The sequence below is a fragment of the Trachurus japonicus genome, chromosome 9, assembly GCF_045865225.1.
Source record: "Trachurus japonicus isolate A0001 chromosome 9, Traja_1.0".
In the NCBI taxonomy this organism is placed as follows: Eukaryota; Metazoa; Chordata; class Actinopteri; order Carangiformes; family Carangidae; genus Trachurus; species Trachurus japonicus.
In genome coordinates, this window is record NC_140915.1 from 20,868,013 (window position 1) to 20,882,302 (window position 14,290).

The 14,290-nt window shown below is 41.8% G+C and overlaps 1 protein-coding gene across 1 annotated transcript; it reads right to left on the bottom strand.

Moving 5' to 3' along the window:
* Positions 1 to 1,189: 1,189 nt before the first annotated feature.
* ercc6l2 (excision repair cross-complementation group 6-like 2) lies at positions 1,190 to 13,781 on the bottom strand. Its single transcript, XM_085786500.1, has 20 exons — positions 13,498 to 13,781; positions 12,593 to 13,005; positions 12,363 to 12,479; positions 11,990 to 12,183; positions 11,782 to 11,875; positions 11,543 to 11,610; positions 11,227 to 11,434; positions 11,001 to 11,141; positions 10,200 to 10,316; positions 9,937 to 10,056; positions 9,782 to 9,853; positions 8,970 to 9,115; positions 8,731 to 8,826; positions 8,435 to 8,534; positions 7,886 to 8,038; positions 7,548 to 7,634; positions 4,977 to 5,877; positions 4,733 to 4,887; positions 4,061 to 4,218; positions 1,190 to 2,759 (listed from the first exon to the last, which is right to left on the bottom strand). Exons 1-20 carry the CDS (start codon positions 13,523 to 13,525, stop codon positions 1,496 to 1,498), a joined length of 4,632 nt encoding a protein of 1,543 aa, XP_085642626.1. The 5' UTR covers positions 13,526 to 13,781; the 3' UTR covers positions 1,190 to 1,495.
* Positions 13,782 to 14,290: the final 509 nt, after the last annotated feature.

Below are 14,290 nucleotides of genomic sequence, written 5' to 3' on the forward strand. Positions count from 1 at the left end.
TCCGTAAAATGCTAAGCCGCTCCGCTATCTCACTTGAACCAGACTAGGACTACAAAAAGACAGATAGAGATCTGCAAATCTCAGTTGTGGGTTAAACAGAACGAGAAAGGCAGACAGGGAATGGTTTGGGGTTAGGATAAGAGAAAGGGCTTTTTATTCTCCTCTGTCTGTGATTTGAACAGGTGTGACAGATGTGTGGCCTCAGTGTATGTGTGGAGATACTCAGGATCTACCACCCACAAGGTCTTCATGCATACGCACGCACACACATACTATTACTGAGCTGCGTGATCTGTTGAGGCACGTAGTCCTTTCTCTTGTTTATTGATAGCTATCAGCACTTTCTCATTTCTGCTAAAGAAAACACAACACTTCCACAGAGCAGCTCTCTTTGGGGCTCTATTTACTTCAGTGCAGCAGCTGAAAGAGGTCAAACACAGCTGTGGTGTTCAGCGCATACATGCTCTCTCTTTCTCACACAATTATTTTTGCTAAACTATTATTACTGAAAAATATCTGATATGTCAAAAACCTTTGTTTGATACACGCATCTTCCAAGTGTGGGAGGCAGGATGAAAGGATGGGTGTGAGTGCTACTCACAACTGCTCCTCTGCCTGCAACACTGTCTTCAACTGCTTATTGTCATTTCCCTAATAGCACAGCAGTTTCCACTCTGAGGGGCGTTTGAGGCGCAACTGAGCAGAGCCACAGACTATCAGATTACTGTGCAGTGGATCCACTCCATCTACACAATATGCACGCTCCCATGAGTGGTGGGAGGCAGCGAGGGGTTCAGGGTGACAGAGACATTACACCCATTAATGAGTTTTAAAGCGATATCTCTGCAGGGCCACCAACAGAGTCATGGTATCCGATAACGATAATGGCTAATGCCAACAGCAGGCTGGTTTTCTCTGTCAAATCATCCACTTAACATCATGTCAGGTGCAGCAGGAGTTTGAACAATGACACTGACCTTGACATTTTTAATAAAAGATTGGAGCTGAAACAAGCAATCGATCGACAAACTATTTTGTCAAATGACAAATAACTGAAGTAATATTTCAGACAAACAAAGCACGTATACTCAAATTAGTTTTTGCTGTTTTTCTTTCTCTTACATCACTGAAAAACTAATTTTGGGCAGACAAACTCAACAACTTGCCCGGTTTTGCCTCTAGGATTTGGTGACATTTTTCACCATTACTTTACCTTTTATTGTCCAGTTGACATATATTGTGAAGATAATCCTTAGTTGGAAAATGACATTATCAAAATTGGTCATCTGGGTTGTGTGTGCAATGTTGAAAATGTAGTTGTAAAGCAAGGAAGGAAATAAGTCCATAAAAATATAAAAAGACATTTTAAAAAAGTATAAATTATATGGAATTATTAAAAAAATGTGCTGAAATATGATCTTTCAAGGTCTTCAGAACTTAAATAAAATGAAAAAAACAACAACTATTTAATACAATGTAAAATGTCTCTTCTTTATCATTTCTTCCACAGGAACTTCTCATTGGTCTTCCAGAGACTCTTGCTCTCCTCCTGCCCTGATCTCCTTCTGGCTGAAAAGTTAGTGTTCACGCATACTCTCTGTACTTCTGCCAGGTCCGTTAACCTGTTGATACTCTCCTCGTTACCTTCATTCAGGATGTCCCAGAAATCTTTGTGACCCCGCTTCGATGTTTGAACTGGTGTGCTGAGCTGCTGAGTGGATGGTGTGTATGAGCTCGGAGAGGAGAGAGAATCTGAGAGGCCTGTTGAAGTTTGGGGAATGATTCTGGATGTGCTCGCCGACACTGGGAATGTAGGGGGTGTTTTCGGGCTGCTCCTCTGCTGTGCACCCCGGGGTTTGGGTTTTAACAAATCGTCAAGGATTGAGGTGTCTCCTATCAGATCTGTGAGGTAGGAATGATTACTCGAGGAGGCAGTGGAGGACTGCTCACTCTGCCCTTGAAAAGCGTCTCTGGTCCTGGAAGACGATTTCTGCTCTCGCTCCCCTCCCTCTGCTGTGGGTTTGGATAACATGGTGGACCTGCCATGGCTAAGGTCCGGCGAAGAAGGGGTATCTCTGTTTGTGCGGTTCATGAATGCAGCAGCCTTCCCAGACCCCAGACCACTGCTGTTGGCCTCGTCCACGCCAAGACCACCACCAGCTCTGTAGCCAGCTCCAGTATTAGAAACACTATCCCTCTTTGTCCTCTGGTGTCCTCTGGCTCTACAGATCGTCTCTTGCTCCCCTGACTCAGGGCTTGGAACACGAGTAACAGGTTCTAGAACAGTCCTTTTTGAGATCTTTTGCTTTTCCGTGGGTTCTAGAACATCATTGTGTGGGTTTTCATGAATCATCTGAGTTACTGAAACATCACTTTGTACGATTCTAGACTTTTTTTGTGGCACAGAAACAGTGCCCTGTGGGATTTCAGGTTTCGTTCTGAGTTCCAGATTCTTCTGAGTGTGTTTATGCTTCTTTGTGGCTTTTGGAACATCCTTTGGTGGAGCTCCGGTCTGTGTGTGAGACTTTGTGGCAGCTGTTTTGGTGGATCTTGAAGTGGTAGCAGCTGAAGTCGTCTGCCCTGAGTCAGACTGAGGGAAGTTCTTTGTGACTGTAGCAGCGAGGTCAGGGTGGTTGAGTGAAGTGTAGTACTGTTGTAGCCAGGCCAGTCTCTGAGACGAGCTACTTCTCAGAATCTCCACAACAAACTGATGAACTGAGGGAAAGTTGAACTTTTCTGCCATTTCCTCCAGTTGCTGCCTACATACACACACAAAAAGACATGCATGAAACCAAAAAGTTATTAGATAATGTAGCATTCACAGGATGTTTTATCACTTATATTCTTTGACATAAGTGTTCAGTTGCCTATGGATGTATATCATATTCACACATCCACAGTCAGTCTGAGGGCAGGATTTGGCACGTGTGTGCATATTCTACAGTACTTTAAATCACACGTAAACGTCTTTAAAAAGCCACAAGGCCTATACTATTAATCAGATATTCTGCGAGTCCGTCAGGCCAAGCTTAAGATGAATAGTTCCCCACATATTCAGGCTCATATCCAGACAACCATGCAGTATGAGGTGTTTTTCCTGAGCTTCTAGGCAGTCATTAAAACTTTGGTCTAACCAGACTCGGGGACAGAAATACTTCAAAGTCACTGTGCTGGTACAGCAGCATTATGATGGTGTTATTACCATTTGTGGCTTTCACTGGAAAAACAATAAATAAAAGTAACGGCAGTAAAACATGACGTGCATGTGGATTTACATCATTAAACAGCAAGGTTAATTGAGGGGATATCAATATAACTAGTGTGTATTTTCACTTCCTGGTGAGCCTCTGGGCAGAGATACAGTCTTCCCCTTTGGGAGCGTGATTGGAGCCACAAAGGTGTCTGTGTGTCTGTATGTGAGTGTTTGGAAAAGTGGGGGGCGGAGGTGATGCAGACAGAGGTGTGTATTTGAGTACGGTGTGTCTGTACGTGTGTGTGTAAATGCTTGTTAGGGCGTGTGTGTGTATCAGTGTGGGTTTGGAAGTCCTCGGGCGATCATTTTTGGTTAGTCTCAGGAGGTTCTGTGGTTGTGGAGGGGAAAACTGCTGCACTCATTGGGCATGAACATAACTGAGTAATCTACGGCATGATGCTGGGAAATAGGTGGAAGGGAAAGCTCAGAGGTGGTCTCTTGCTGAACACACACACATACACACAATTCCTGAGGCCCAGGTGGGGGCGCTAAACACTATATCTTGGTGAGTTTTGGCCTACTTCCCTGCACTGCCAGGAATTTCTCCCTTCTTTCCTTCTCTCCCCACTTCTTTCACTTTTTTTTTTACAGTTCCTCCACTTGCCTTCTTTATTCCCATCCTAGCTTCTTCTTCTTTCCTCTTTGTTTAAGGCTCCCTTATCAATAGTCATCCCTCAGTGATATTTGTACCACCTCTTTTACTTTACTTTCTTTCTTTGCCTCCTCTTTGCCTTTTTGCTTTATCCCACCTACCTACCCACTGTCTCCATTATTTGCTTGTCACCTCAGCTCATATTGTTTCAGTACCTGCATATGGAGTGGGGAGTCTCTCCGATGATGATGGTGGCGTGTCTGGTGCGGTGCACACTCTTGCTGGTGAAGGTAACTGAATGGTCCACTCTTGGCGTCTCCACCCTGACGACGGCAGGGTAGGGCGGACTGTCTGGCGGACTTGCTGACAGGCTCTGGTACAAGCAAACAAGAGGGAAGTTTTATAGAAGCCGTGACCAGCTCAAGGCTGAAGTAGATATTTTTTGCCTCAGACTCAAACATTGTGTTTAAAGAGTCCATTCAGTCAAGTTACCTCCTCAAACCTTACTCTGCATGCCAACATGCAGTTCCTACATACACACTGGCAGAATGCATGGCCAAATGATGCCGTTTACAGCGAGGTCTGTTGATTAATGGGTAAAATCCTTGCATTTTTTAATGACATGTAAAGTCATGTTTACAGTTTCACAAGATCATTTTATTTATTGAATCCCATTTGGGATGTCAAAAGGTCTTCCAGAAGCTATATATAACATTCCAAGAAACAGAAAAAATACATATAATTTTTTTTTTCTTATGTGAACTGATCCTTGTACTTGCCATAAATGTCGGGGAACAGCACTGGATTGAAGCTGTGGCAGACACAACCACAGTATCATATGCCTGCAAGTACCACTGAACTAGACCTATGTTAGAGGGGTAATGTACCTCCAGTGTGTCCACAAGGTTATTGGCTGGCAGCTGAGAGTACAGCTTGCGTTCAAACACGTCTCGTATTGCAGCTCTACTGATCATCTTCTCTGCTTTGCTTCCACCCACCACGCGCTGGTTCGAGTGGGTATACACCACCTCCTGTAGGCCTCCTTTAAACAAAGACAGATATTATTAATTTAGAAATGTATTGTAGGTCATAAAAAGTTATTGGCGTATTTGAATAGCTACTGACTCTGACCTAGCACGCAATCGATTGTTCCATCCTTTCCTTTGGATCCTGGAGATGTTTGACTTTTCATATTTGTGAATGAAACAGCTTTGGGCACCGGTCTGTTTGTCCCGTTACCTTTAGATGGATCTGTCTGTGCAGATCTGGCCTCACTTCCTGTAGATCTCCCTTTCTTAACAGGGGTGTGTTCATCCTCTGAAGATGTGTATGTCTCTATGGCTTCTGTGTATTTACTTCTGACCTGGTTCCTTGCAATAGTAGTTTTCTTCTTGTTACAATCAAGAGTTCCTCTCCTTATTTCAAGGTCAAAATCCTCAGATTCATCAGAGCAACTCTCAAAGAAGTGCACTGTGGAAACTCTGTTTTTGAGGTTTTTGGGTTTTCTGTTTGGTGATGTGTTTGCAACCCTCTCTTGTCTTCCCCCAGCTCCATTCCTCGTGTCTTCTCTGTCTGAACCACTGGAGATGTTCAGTGGTTTTGTTGCCAGTTGAAGGGGACGGACAGATCTATTCCCTGCGCTGGTGCGCTGGTGCTCATCAGAGGAGGTACACTCATTCTTTGTTAACTTCTCATGATCCTGAGCATCTGTGTCAGAGAGGCTTTCTTCGGCAGCTGGACTGCTGTCCCCTTCGTCTAGCTCTGGTCTTCCTTTGACCCTTTCAAGGAGTCTAGAGAAACCGTGCTGGAGGAGATTCATTCGAACAGGACCTGCAGTTGTGTTCCCAGTCAAGTTGTCATCCACTGCACTGGTGTTAGAGGCCTTCCTCCTAAACTTCTGCTCATCCTCATCCTCTTCACTCCCACTGCTGAAGTCCAGGACTCGCTTGGGGATTTTTGATGCGTCTCTGTTCTCCTTGGCTGGTTCATCTTTCGGTATGAGACCCCCCGTCGGTGGAGTATCTCCTTGGTCCTTTAAAAAAACAGTTGAAAAAACAGCTAAAGAAAAGTGGGGGCAGGTTGGCATAGAAGGGGCATGAGGTTAATAACAGTAAACCTTTATAAAGAAAAATTTTAGCTCTATATACACAGTGGGTGAACAAATTGCATCAAAAGGCTACAAATTCTTCACTTCCCTTGTTCTTGCCATCGTTCAGTGGACCAGCCCATGAGGCATTTCATTGTGTAACACAAGACAGATGTTTGCAACAATAAATCATAATAAACATCAGTGCGACACATGCCCTCCATCATGATGTAATATGAAGAAAACAATGGGGTAATAACATTTCCTGGAGTTATATGAATGGGCTTTTATGAAGGCGGCCACCAACAGTGATTCTGATTTTACAAAATTTGCCAACAAGATAACTTGTCTCCAATTCTGCTGTGCCTGTGTGTGTTTATACACCTCGGGCTTCTTTCTGTGCGTGCTGAGGCACCCCCAGTGTATTCTGTATTTTAGCAAGAATCTGAATGGCCTCCGTGGAGCAGAGGCCTTGTAAAAAAGGACAGTGTGCTGCAAAGCACAGGCCTGGCTGGGAACAGGATGATAAGGGGTATCGCTGTGTAAATAAATAGCTGAAAGGAGTTGATAGACTTCAGTGTGGTCTGCCCCTTCCATTAGGACAAGCAAGTAATTATATCCAGCTGTTTCACACAGCATCAGTGAGAAAGTGAGAGGCTGACAAAAAGAATCTCATCCTCCAGTTTTGTAAAAATACAAAGAACCAAGTGTATAAATGTTTTCAGTGAGCCAAGGTCTTACAGTGGTACTCCACCCAAAAGCTACAGAATTTTTTCTTGAAATATTAAATATTCATGCCCCGAGTGGCTGGAAGGTTGCAGTAAAAATTTTGTAGATTTTCAGACTCACACAGAAAAGAAGCTCAGCTCTGTTTTAGTTGTGATGGATTCCAAAAGGTGTCCAGTTTTTCATGCCCAAAAAAGCCTCAAAACCTCAACAGAACCTTCTGATAACAGTAAACTAATGTTCAATATGTTATAAAGATTAATTGCTTAGGTAAAAACATTATTTCAGAACTTTACAGTTTTAAAATGAATTAATCAAATAAGTGTATTTAGAAATATTTTTCTGAAAATAAAACTGTTGAAACTTCTGACTCCATTGACTTTTCTTTCTTTTCTTCCACCACGTCAAAGTTTTCTAACTGACCAAACTCAAGCCAACCACAGCTGCTGAGGAAGCTACAAACATTTTACAGCTACTTTAAAAGCTTAGAGTGATGATACTGACAAGATAGATTTTCCAATGGACGGGTGGGGGGGGGGTTAATACTTTCTCCATGTTCCTCCTTTAAATGTAACCTGATTTATCTCATTTCCTTCGAGTGGGAGCTGTTATTTCTCACAAATGGGGCATATCTCATTTTGGAATAAACCCCTGAAATGTTCAAGGAAGATGATAAAACAAAGAAGAATGGAAGGAAATGTTAAATGAGACTAAAATGAGATTTAGTGTGTTAGCTGACTGACAGACAGGGAGGTCCCTGCTCGAGGTATTCCCTCGTTCACATGGGAAAAAGGAGGGCGAGTGGGCTGCCTGGGAAAGAAGACGAAGTGAGGGATGGGAATGATGTGTGCCCTGTGTTCTGGGTCTCTGAGAACGGCAGAGTGACTCACGCAAACTCCTTTCCTGTCCTCCTCCTCCTTCTCTTCGCCTGTGTGTGTGCTGGTTGTCATTACGCCGGCCTCCACTTGCCCCTCTCGCTGCAAAAGAAGGGCAGTCAGTAAAACTTTCATTTCATTATAAATCAGCTCAGTTTTGATATTCAAGGGGAATAGGGCTCCTAGTACAACTCTTGTGACAATGAAATTGATCGAAAGAGCAGGCTGAGTTTTTTTGGCAGCTTTGTGAGGCCTAGGTAGTGTGAGTGGAGAAGTGAATCAGTTGGATCAGGTGGATAGAGGCGGTGCTCTACAGTCAAATCAAACAGTAAAAGGCATGTGAGCTATTTAACCTTTAGTATCTTGCGGGTGAGACATGTCCCTTGGGTCTGCAGCCTGAAGAGGTTCTTAATCCCAAACAGCTCCCCCTTATGGACACCATCCCCCTGGACTGCCTCAAAATACCGCCGGGAGCTCTCCTTGCCAACAACGGAGCTCTGCAATTGCTGGAACATAGAGAGAGAGGAAATGTATGGAAATGTGGCTATAAAAATATCATGGGATAGGATTGCGAAATGCTGGCATGCGGGGCCAGCCTGTGGTGTAAAGAAACAGAAGAACTGACGTGTAAATGAAGGTGATATATCACTGCATGCACAAATGAATGTTCTTTTGATTTGTGCATCAAAGTCCACATTCTTAAGGTTAATACGTTTTACCTCATTTTCCATATCAACAGTATTTACAGTATATATAGTGAGACAAATTCTTCTCAATCTAATATACTGTATATATTTTGTGTGTTCGTATATGTGTGTGTAAAGTAAGTGTTAAGTAAGTCGGAAGGTGTCTTTCTGCTGAGATAACATAGTCATTGTTATATGGTCATAATTGTCTGGTACCTGTTTGTAAACTTGTCTGAGGTATATAACCTCCTCTACGGTCCCCAATGAGATCAGCCTGAGAACAGTAACATCCCTGCACTGGCCAATACGGTATGCCCTGAAGACAAGGATGGACACACACATATATGAATCATACAAATTGGTGAAAGGGTATAAAACATTTATGTAACACCAAACAGCACAGCATTAGATCACATTCATAAAGCTATAGAGGGAAGCTACAGCAAAAGACTGAGATACAGAAAAACATCAATCTGTGTGAAGTGTGTGTCAAATTCAGCCACACAACCTACCTGTCTATAGCCTGGAGATCATTTGCTGGGTTCCAGGTGGGGTCAAATAGTACTACCACATTGGCCCCTACAAAGTTAAGACCAAGACCACCTGCCCTGATAGGACAAGCATTCAGTTATTGGCAAATTCAAAGTTTCAAATACGATCTTTCTAGATCAAGATGAGATCTTTATTTTAGGTGAAAGGACCATGACAGTCCTGATAGAATTCTTCTCCCTATTTTTGTTGTTTTACTTACATGGTGGAAACCAGGCAGAGGTTGATGTGAGAGGAGGTGTTGAATTCTTTGACAATATGGACTCTATCTCTGGCTTTGGTGGTTCCATCCAACCTGCTGTAGTCCAGCCCCTCTGCCATACAGTAGCTCTCCAACACATCCAACAACTGACAGGTCACAGACAAAACAATTGTAAAGGGATTTAAGCACATCAGTCCATGGATGAGAGATTAAATGTAGATGCTTGACAAATAAATGTGATACAAAAACAATACCCCTGGACTATATATATTTAGAGATACATTATAATAGTTATACTGAGCCTTGGCCTGCAGGGACTCTGGTTCCCAAAACAATCAAAACACAGGCAATAAACATATGACCTCATAGCATTAACAAATGTTACCATACCCTCTCAGGTGACTGGAACCAATAGACTCTGCGGAATCTAATTATCTTTATGACTATAATTGCCCTCACACTTATAAAATCTTAAGGTTTAATCTATGTCATGAGAAAACCATGTCTGCTGCTACCATTTTTTACAAGTCAGCTGTTCTAACAGCAGTGGCATTTAGAAGTGTGCGTTCAAGCCTCTTGTTGTGTTGAAAAAGCACAATCAATGTGACTGGGCGTAAAAAAAAACAACAACTCTAGAACCAAAGAGTGTATTCCAGCTGAGACACCATCTAAAATCTCTTTAGCATGACATCACTGTGAGCATCAAGTCATTTCGGTACTGGAACAAATCTTCACCTGCTGCTCATTCAACTCTGACGCAATATTCCCTGATTTCAATATGTAAAGGGCACCCCCTCAGACATAGTCCTCACCTTTGTTGAGAGCGAAAAAAGAAGTACTTTATCCCTCTTTTGTAGATAATATTTGAGCAGCTTCTGCAAAACCTGAAAGGAAAACAGATATGTTAACTCCCATTGAAATAGCCCATAAAACAAGCAGATGAATAAGCCTTTGTTGTGCACTCTACCTTCATTTTTCCACTGTAAGCTGGGTCCGACAGTGCCTCAAATGCTTCATCTTTGCATCTTTGCACAAAGTCTGGAAACTTTTGGAATACCATCTGACAAATGGCATTCAAATACTTTTCCTAAAAGAAACAAATTAACCGCGTTAGTGAACCACATGCGGAAAATGTGGTATGAACTTGCGGTATGAGTCTGGAGAATTTGTTCAGGAGATAACAGTAATGAACTAGTACACCAAATCAGTCACAGGATTACATGTTTCTACCTGTTTCTTGCTGGTTCCTGCAGTGGATTGAAGCAGCGCTACATGGTTTGCGACTTTCCTCAATATTGCCAAGTAACTAAAGTACAGCCCTTTCATTTTAACACCTTGAGAATTTCTCTGCAACAGAAAATATTTTTAATTAAAAAAAGAGCACACTTGAGATAGATTAAAGGCAATGCAAGTTTATCTGAATAACCAATTTTCACCAACAGTTTGTCTCAAAGGGCTTTACATAGCATCATAACAACATCTTGAATCCTCTGCCCTTAGACCCTCACATCGACTGAAGAAAAACTCCCAAGAAAACCCTTTTATCAGTACAGGGAAAAAATGGGAGAAACCTCAGGGTGAGCAAAAGAGGAGGGATCCCTCACCTAGGATGGGCAGACGTACAATAGGTGTGATGTACAGACAAGAAAACAGTTTGCAACATGGAATTTGGAAAAACGTGGAATAAATGTAACATTTACAGATTCCTCCCTCCATTTCAAGGACCTATTTATCAAATATTGAGTTGCAAAAGGATCTAATGATGTTGTGATTTTTTACTGTGGTAATCCGTATGTAAAATACTACACAGAAATACAAGACTTGGATACTTGAACGGTTCTGTCTTCTTTATCTCACCACCTTAAGAGATGAAAACAAATCATGTGCACAGCTACAAAATACTTTTGATCCTTTGAACAGAGCCTCTGAAACAGACACATTTCAAAAGCAGCTCAACCCCAGCAAATCAAATTTGGCTCAAAACATTTCACAGCACAGAAGGGCTCATGATGGTACAATCTGTGAACTCACTTCATAGCAGCAGCTTTGGCGAGTGCGTCCACTTCCACAGTCGCATTTCTCTGAAGCCCTTAGCAGTAACGTTACATCCTCAGTGTCCAGCACCGTCTCATACACAGTCTGCTGAAAGCTGGTCAATGAGCAGTACACCACCTGGGAGAAAACACACCACAGCTTTGAGACACCATGGACCACAAACCTTCATCTCAATATTAAGATAACAGAAAAATACCCTTACCCTGTCATCCTTCTTAGGTAGTTGTTCTTTAATGAGAGCTTTGGTCCTCCTAAGAAACAAATGAGAGATCCTCCTCACCAGGGTTTTCACAGTCTTCCTCCCTGTAGCCACAGCACGTTTGGTTGCACTGTGCCTCTGGCCTTGCTCAATTGGATCTGAAAACTTGTTCTTGAAATGTCCTATACTGCCTAGACAACCAGGTATGGCCCTAAATAGAGAACAAAACACATGGTACAAAAACTCAACAGGAAAACAAACAAAAAAAGATTTAAATCTGTTGACAAAAGTGTTGTAGTACAAAAATCTCTGAAATTACCAGTCCATGACACACCACAGCTCCTCGAGGTTGTTCTGTAAGATGGTGCCAGTGAGACCAACTCTGATCTAACAGAAACAAAAGTACAAAGATAGCATCAAGAGTTTGTGCCAAATGCAGAGATAAGCTTAATGCTTTTAGCGGCTTATTATTAACACCATCTGCACTCTCTATCATCACTAAATCCAAGCTGTATAAACAGTTACACATTGAAAAAATAACACAAACGGTTTTCTGACCTTGCATTTCAGCTCCTTCATGGCCTGAGTGAGCAGAGAATTTGGATTCTTTATCTTATGGGCCTCATCGACAACCACAGCAGACCAGTCTATGCTGCAAGGAGGGAACAGGTATATTTTTAGTCACAGTCCTTACCTCAGGTACCAGAGAATTAAATAAAATTAAGTTATAATGTATTTGAAAAACATTGTTGAGCTTGATTCTTACTTATTAAACTGATCTAGACAGAGACGCAGAGTCTCATAGGTGGTGAGAGCAATTTCAACGCGTCCCTTCTTAATGCGAGCCAGCTCCTCCTCTTTCTTCAGCCCGTGAACAACCACACACTGGAAATGACCCCACGTCTCCAGTTCGTCTTTCCAATTATAAAGCACCGACAGTGGGGCCACAATGAGGAACACCTGGATCAGATCACAGAAATAACAAAATTATGCTGATGACAAATCAACCCTTATTTATATTTGTGGCTGCATACTATGCTACGCAGTGAATGCACCTGACATTTGAAGAACAGGTTCTCAATTCACTATATGGTGATTCAAAACATTTAGTCATGTAAACAGCATATTTCAAGACCCACTTTTTTGGGTTTACTTTGCTTGGAGGGGATCTGACTCTGCAGAAACTGAGGCCTGTTGTTGCTGATGTCCTCCCAAGTGCCCGTTTTGTGTAACACAGCGGCAAGAAAACCAATGACCTTAGATCAAAATGGTGACAAGAGAGACAAAGAAAGTGAGGAAGCCATGAAGAGCTAGAAGAAATGCAAACATTTTAGCACTAAAATATGTTTTCTGTTAATGTACTTTCTACCTGTACAGTTTTTCCAAGGCCCATGTCGTCCCCAAGAACACAACCACGGGATCGGACATAGTTGTTGTAAATGAACCTGATGCCTTCCCTCTGGTAATCCCTCAGGTATCTGTTGATGGTGTAGGGTACTCTGTCTTCAGCATCAGCATCACTCAGCTCTAACGGGACACAGAGCCTGGGGTCTGTGATGCTGCTGGGAAACACTGGTTTCTCCTGGTTGAAGTGGCTCGAGTCTGATCTAATAAGTTTTGACACGGGTATGGCTTTCTCCTCTTCATCTTGGTCAGTGAAAATCACCCACGCTGTGGTGTCATTACTATGAAAGGGGGAGGGTAGTCTCCGGATGGTGGCTTCTTGCAAGCTGCCATCTCTTGGATTCGGAGCAAGACAACGGTCACCTTCACACCATGTTGCTGTGAAGTTATATTGACACTGTATTAATTTATTGTACTGTGCAACACACAGATTCTTAACAACATGCAACTTATAGATATTTCTATCAATGTTTATTCTCTCCCTATATATATATAAATAATAACTGTCAATGAGTTCTGAGAAATTTTATCTTATAATCTCCCAAATATAACAGCCCCATATCCTAAAATATCCATCTAATCTTTACATTTCAGAAGCAAATATGTAACATTATTCTTTTAAAAAACCCAAAAACTAACATGATAATCCTAAATGGTCATCTTAACTGTCTAATCGTAGCAGCTCTACCTGTACCTCCTCATCAAAAGTCACTGTTTTGATTTGACTAAAAAGCCTGGTTAACACTATGAGACGCTATGTGAGCTAGTTGCAGAGGCTTTGTTCATCGACACGGTAAGGCAGACAGTGACCAACAAAGACGTGGCCATGACAAAAAAACAAAACAAAACAAAAAGACACGCCGGACAAACCTTTTACAGCTGCAGAAGTTGAAGCCATCAGGATGCATCGTCTTCAGTCCTGTGGTCCTGCAGCTTGTTGGCTAGCTGGGTTAGCTTAGCTTTCATTTACAACGAACGAAAACGCCACAGTTTGAAAAGAGCAGAAAACCCAGAAGTTTCATGTAAGTCGTATATCAACCGGACTCAGTCGCTCATATTTTGTCCTCCGTTTATGTTCATTTGTCTGGAAAAAGTGAGTCTGAGACTCAGACAGACACAGGAGCTGCTGCTCCACTGCAACTTGCTCAGTGTTTATCTATTTTCAGTTCGCGTGCCGCACTTTCCAAGAATTTCAACACCCTCAAATAAATTGAAACAAAGTGCAAGTAGAAAATTACAAACCACCGACGAGAAGTATTTTAAAATTAATTCATGTATTTATGTTTCTTTGTTTTTTTCCATCAGAAATGTAATTTTAGATGGTTGTACCGAAAGTGCTGCATTGGATCTAAATGTTCTTTCCATTAAATAGATCAGTAATGAGAAAAGGTCATAAAATCTGAAACAATCGAAATATGTTCTCCTCATAGACTGGTTCTCCTTAGTGCAAAAAATAAAATAAAAACATATAGCCTATATTAATTTCTGCAGTAGCCCCCTGTCATTAAGGCATCCTAATGGTGAAATTCATGTCATGTGTAATTTTATTCTAATTTGGTATTTTAGTGCTCCTTATGTGGAAAAAAATATGAATGGAATTTATTGTTATTTTATTTTATTTTATTATTCATATATGCATAATTTGTGGTTGACTGTCATTTTA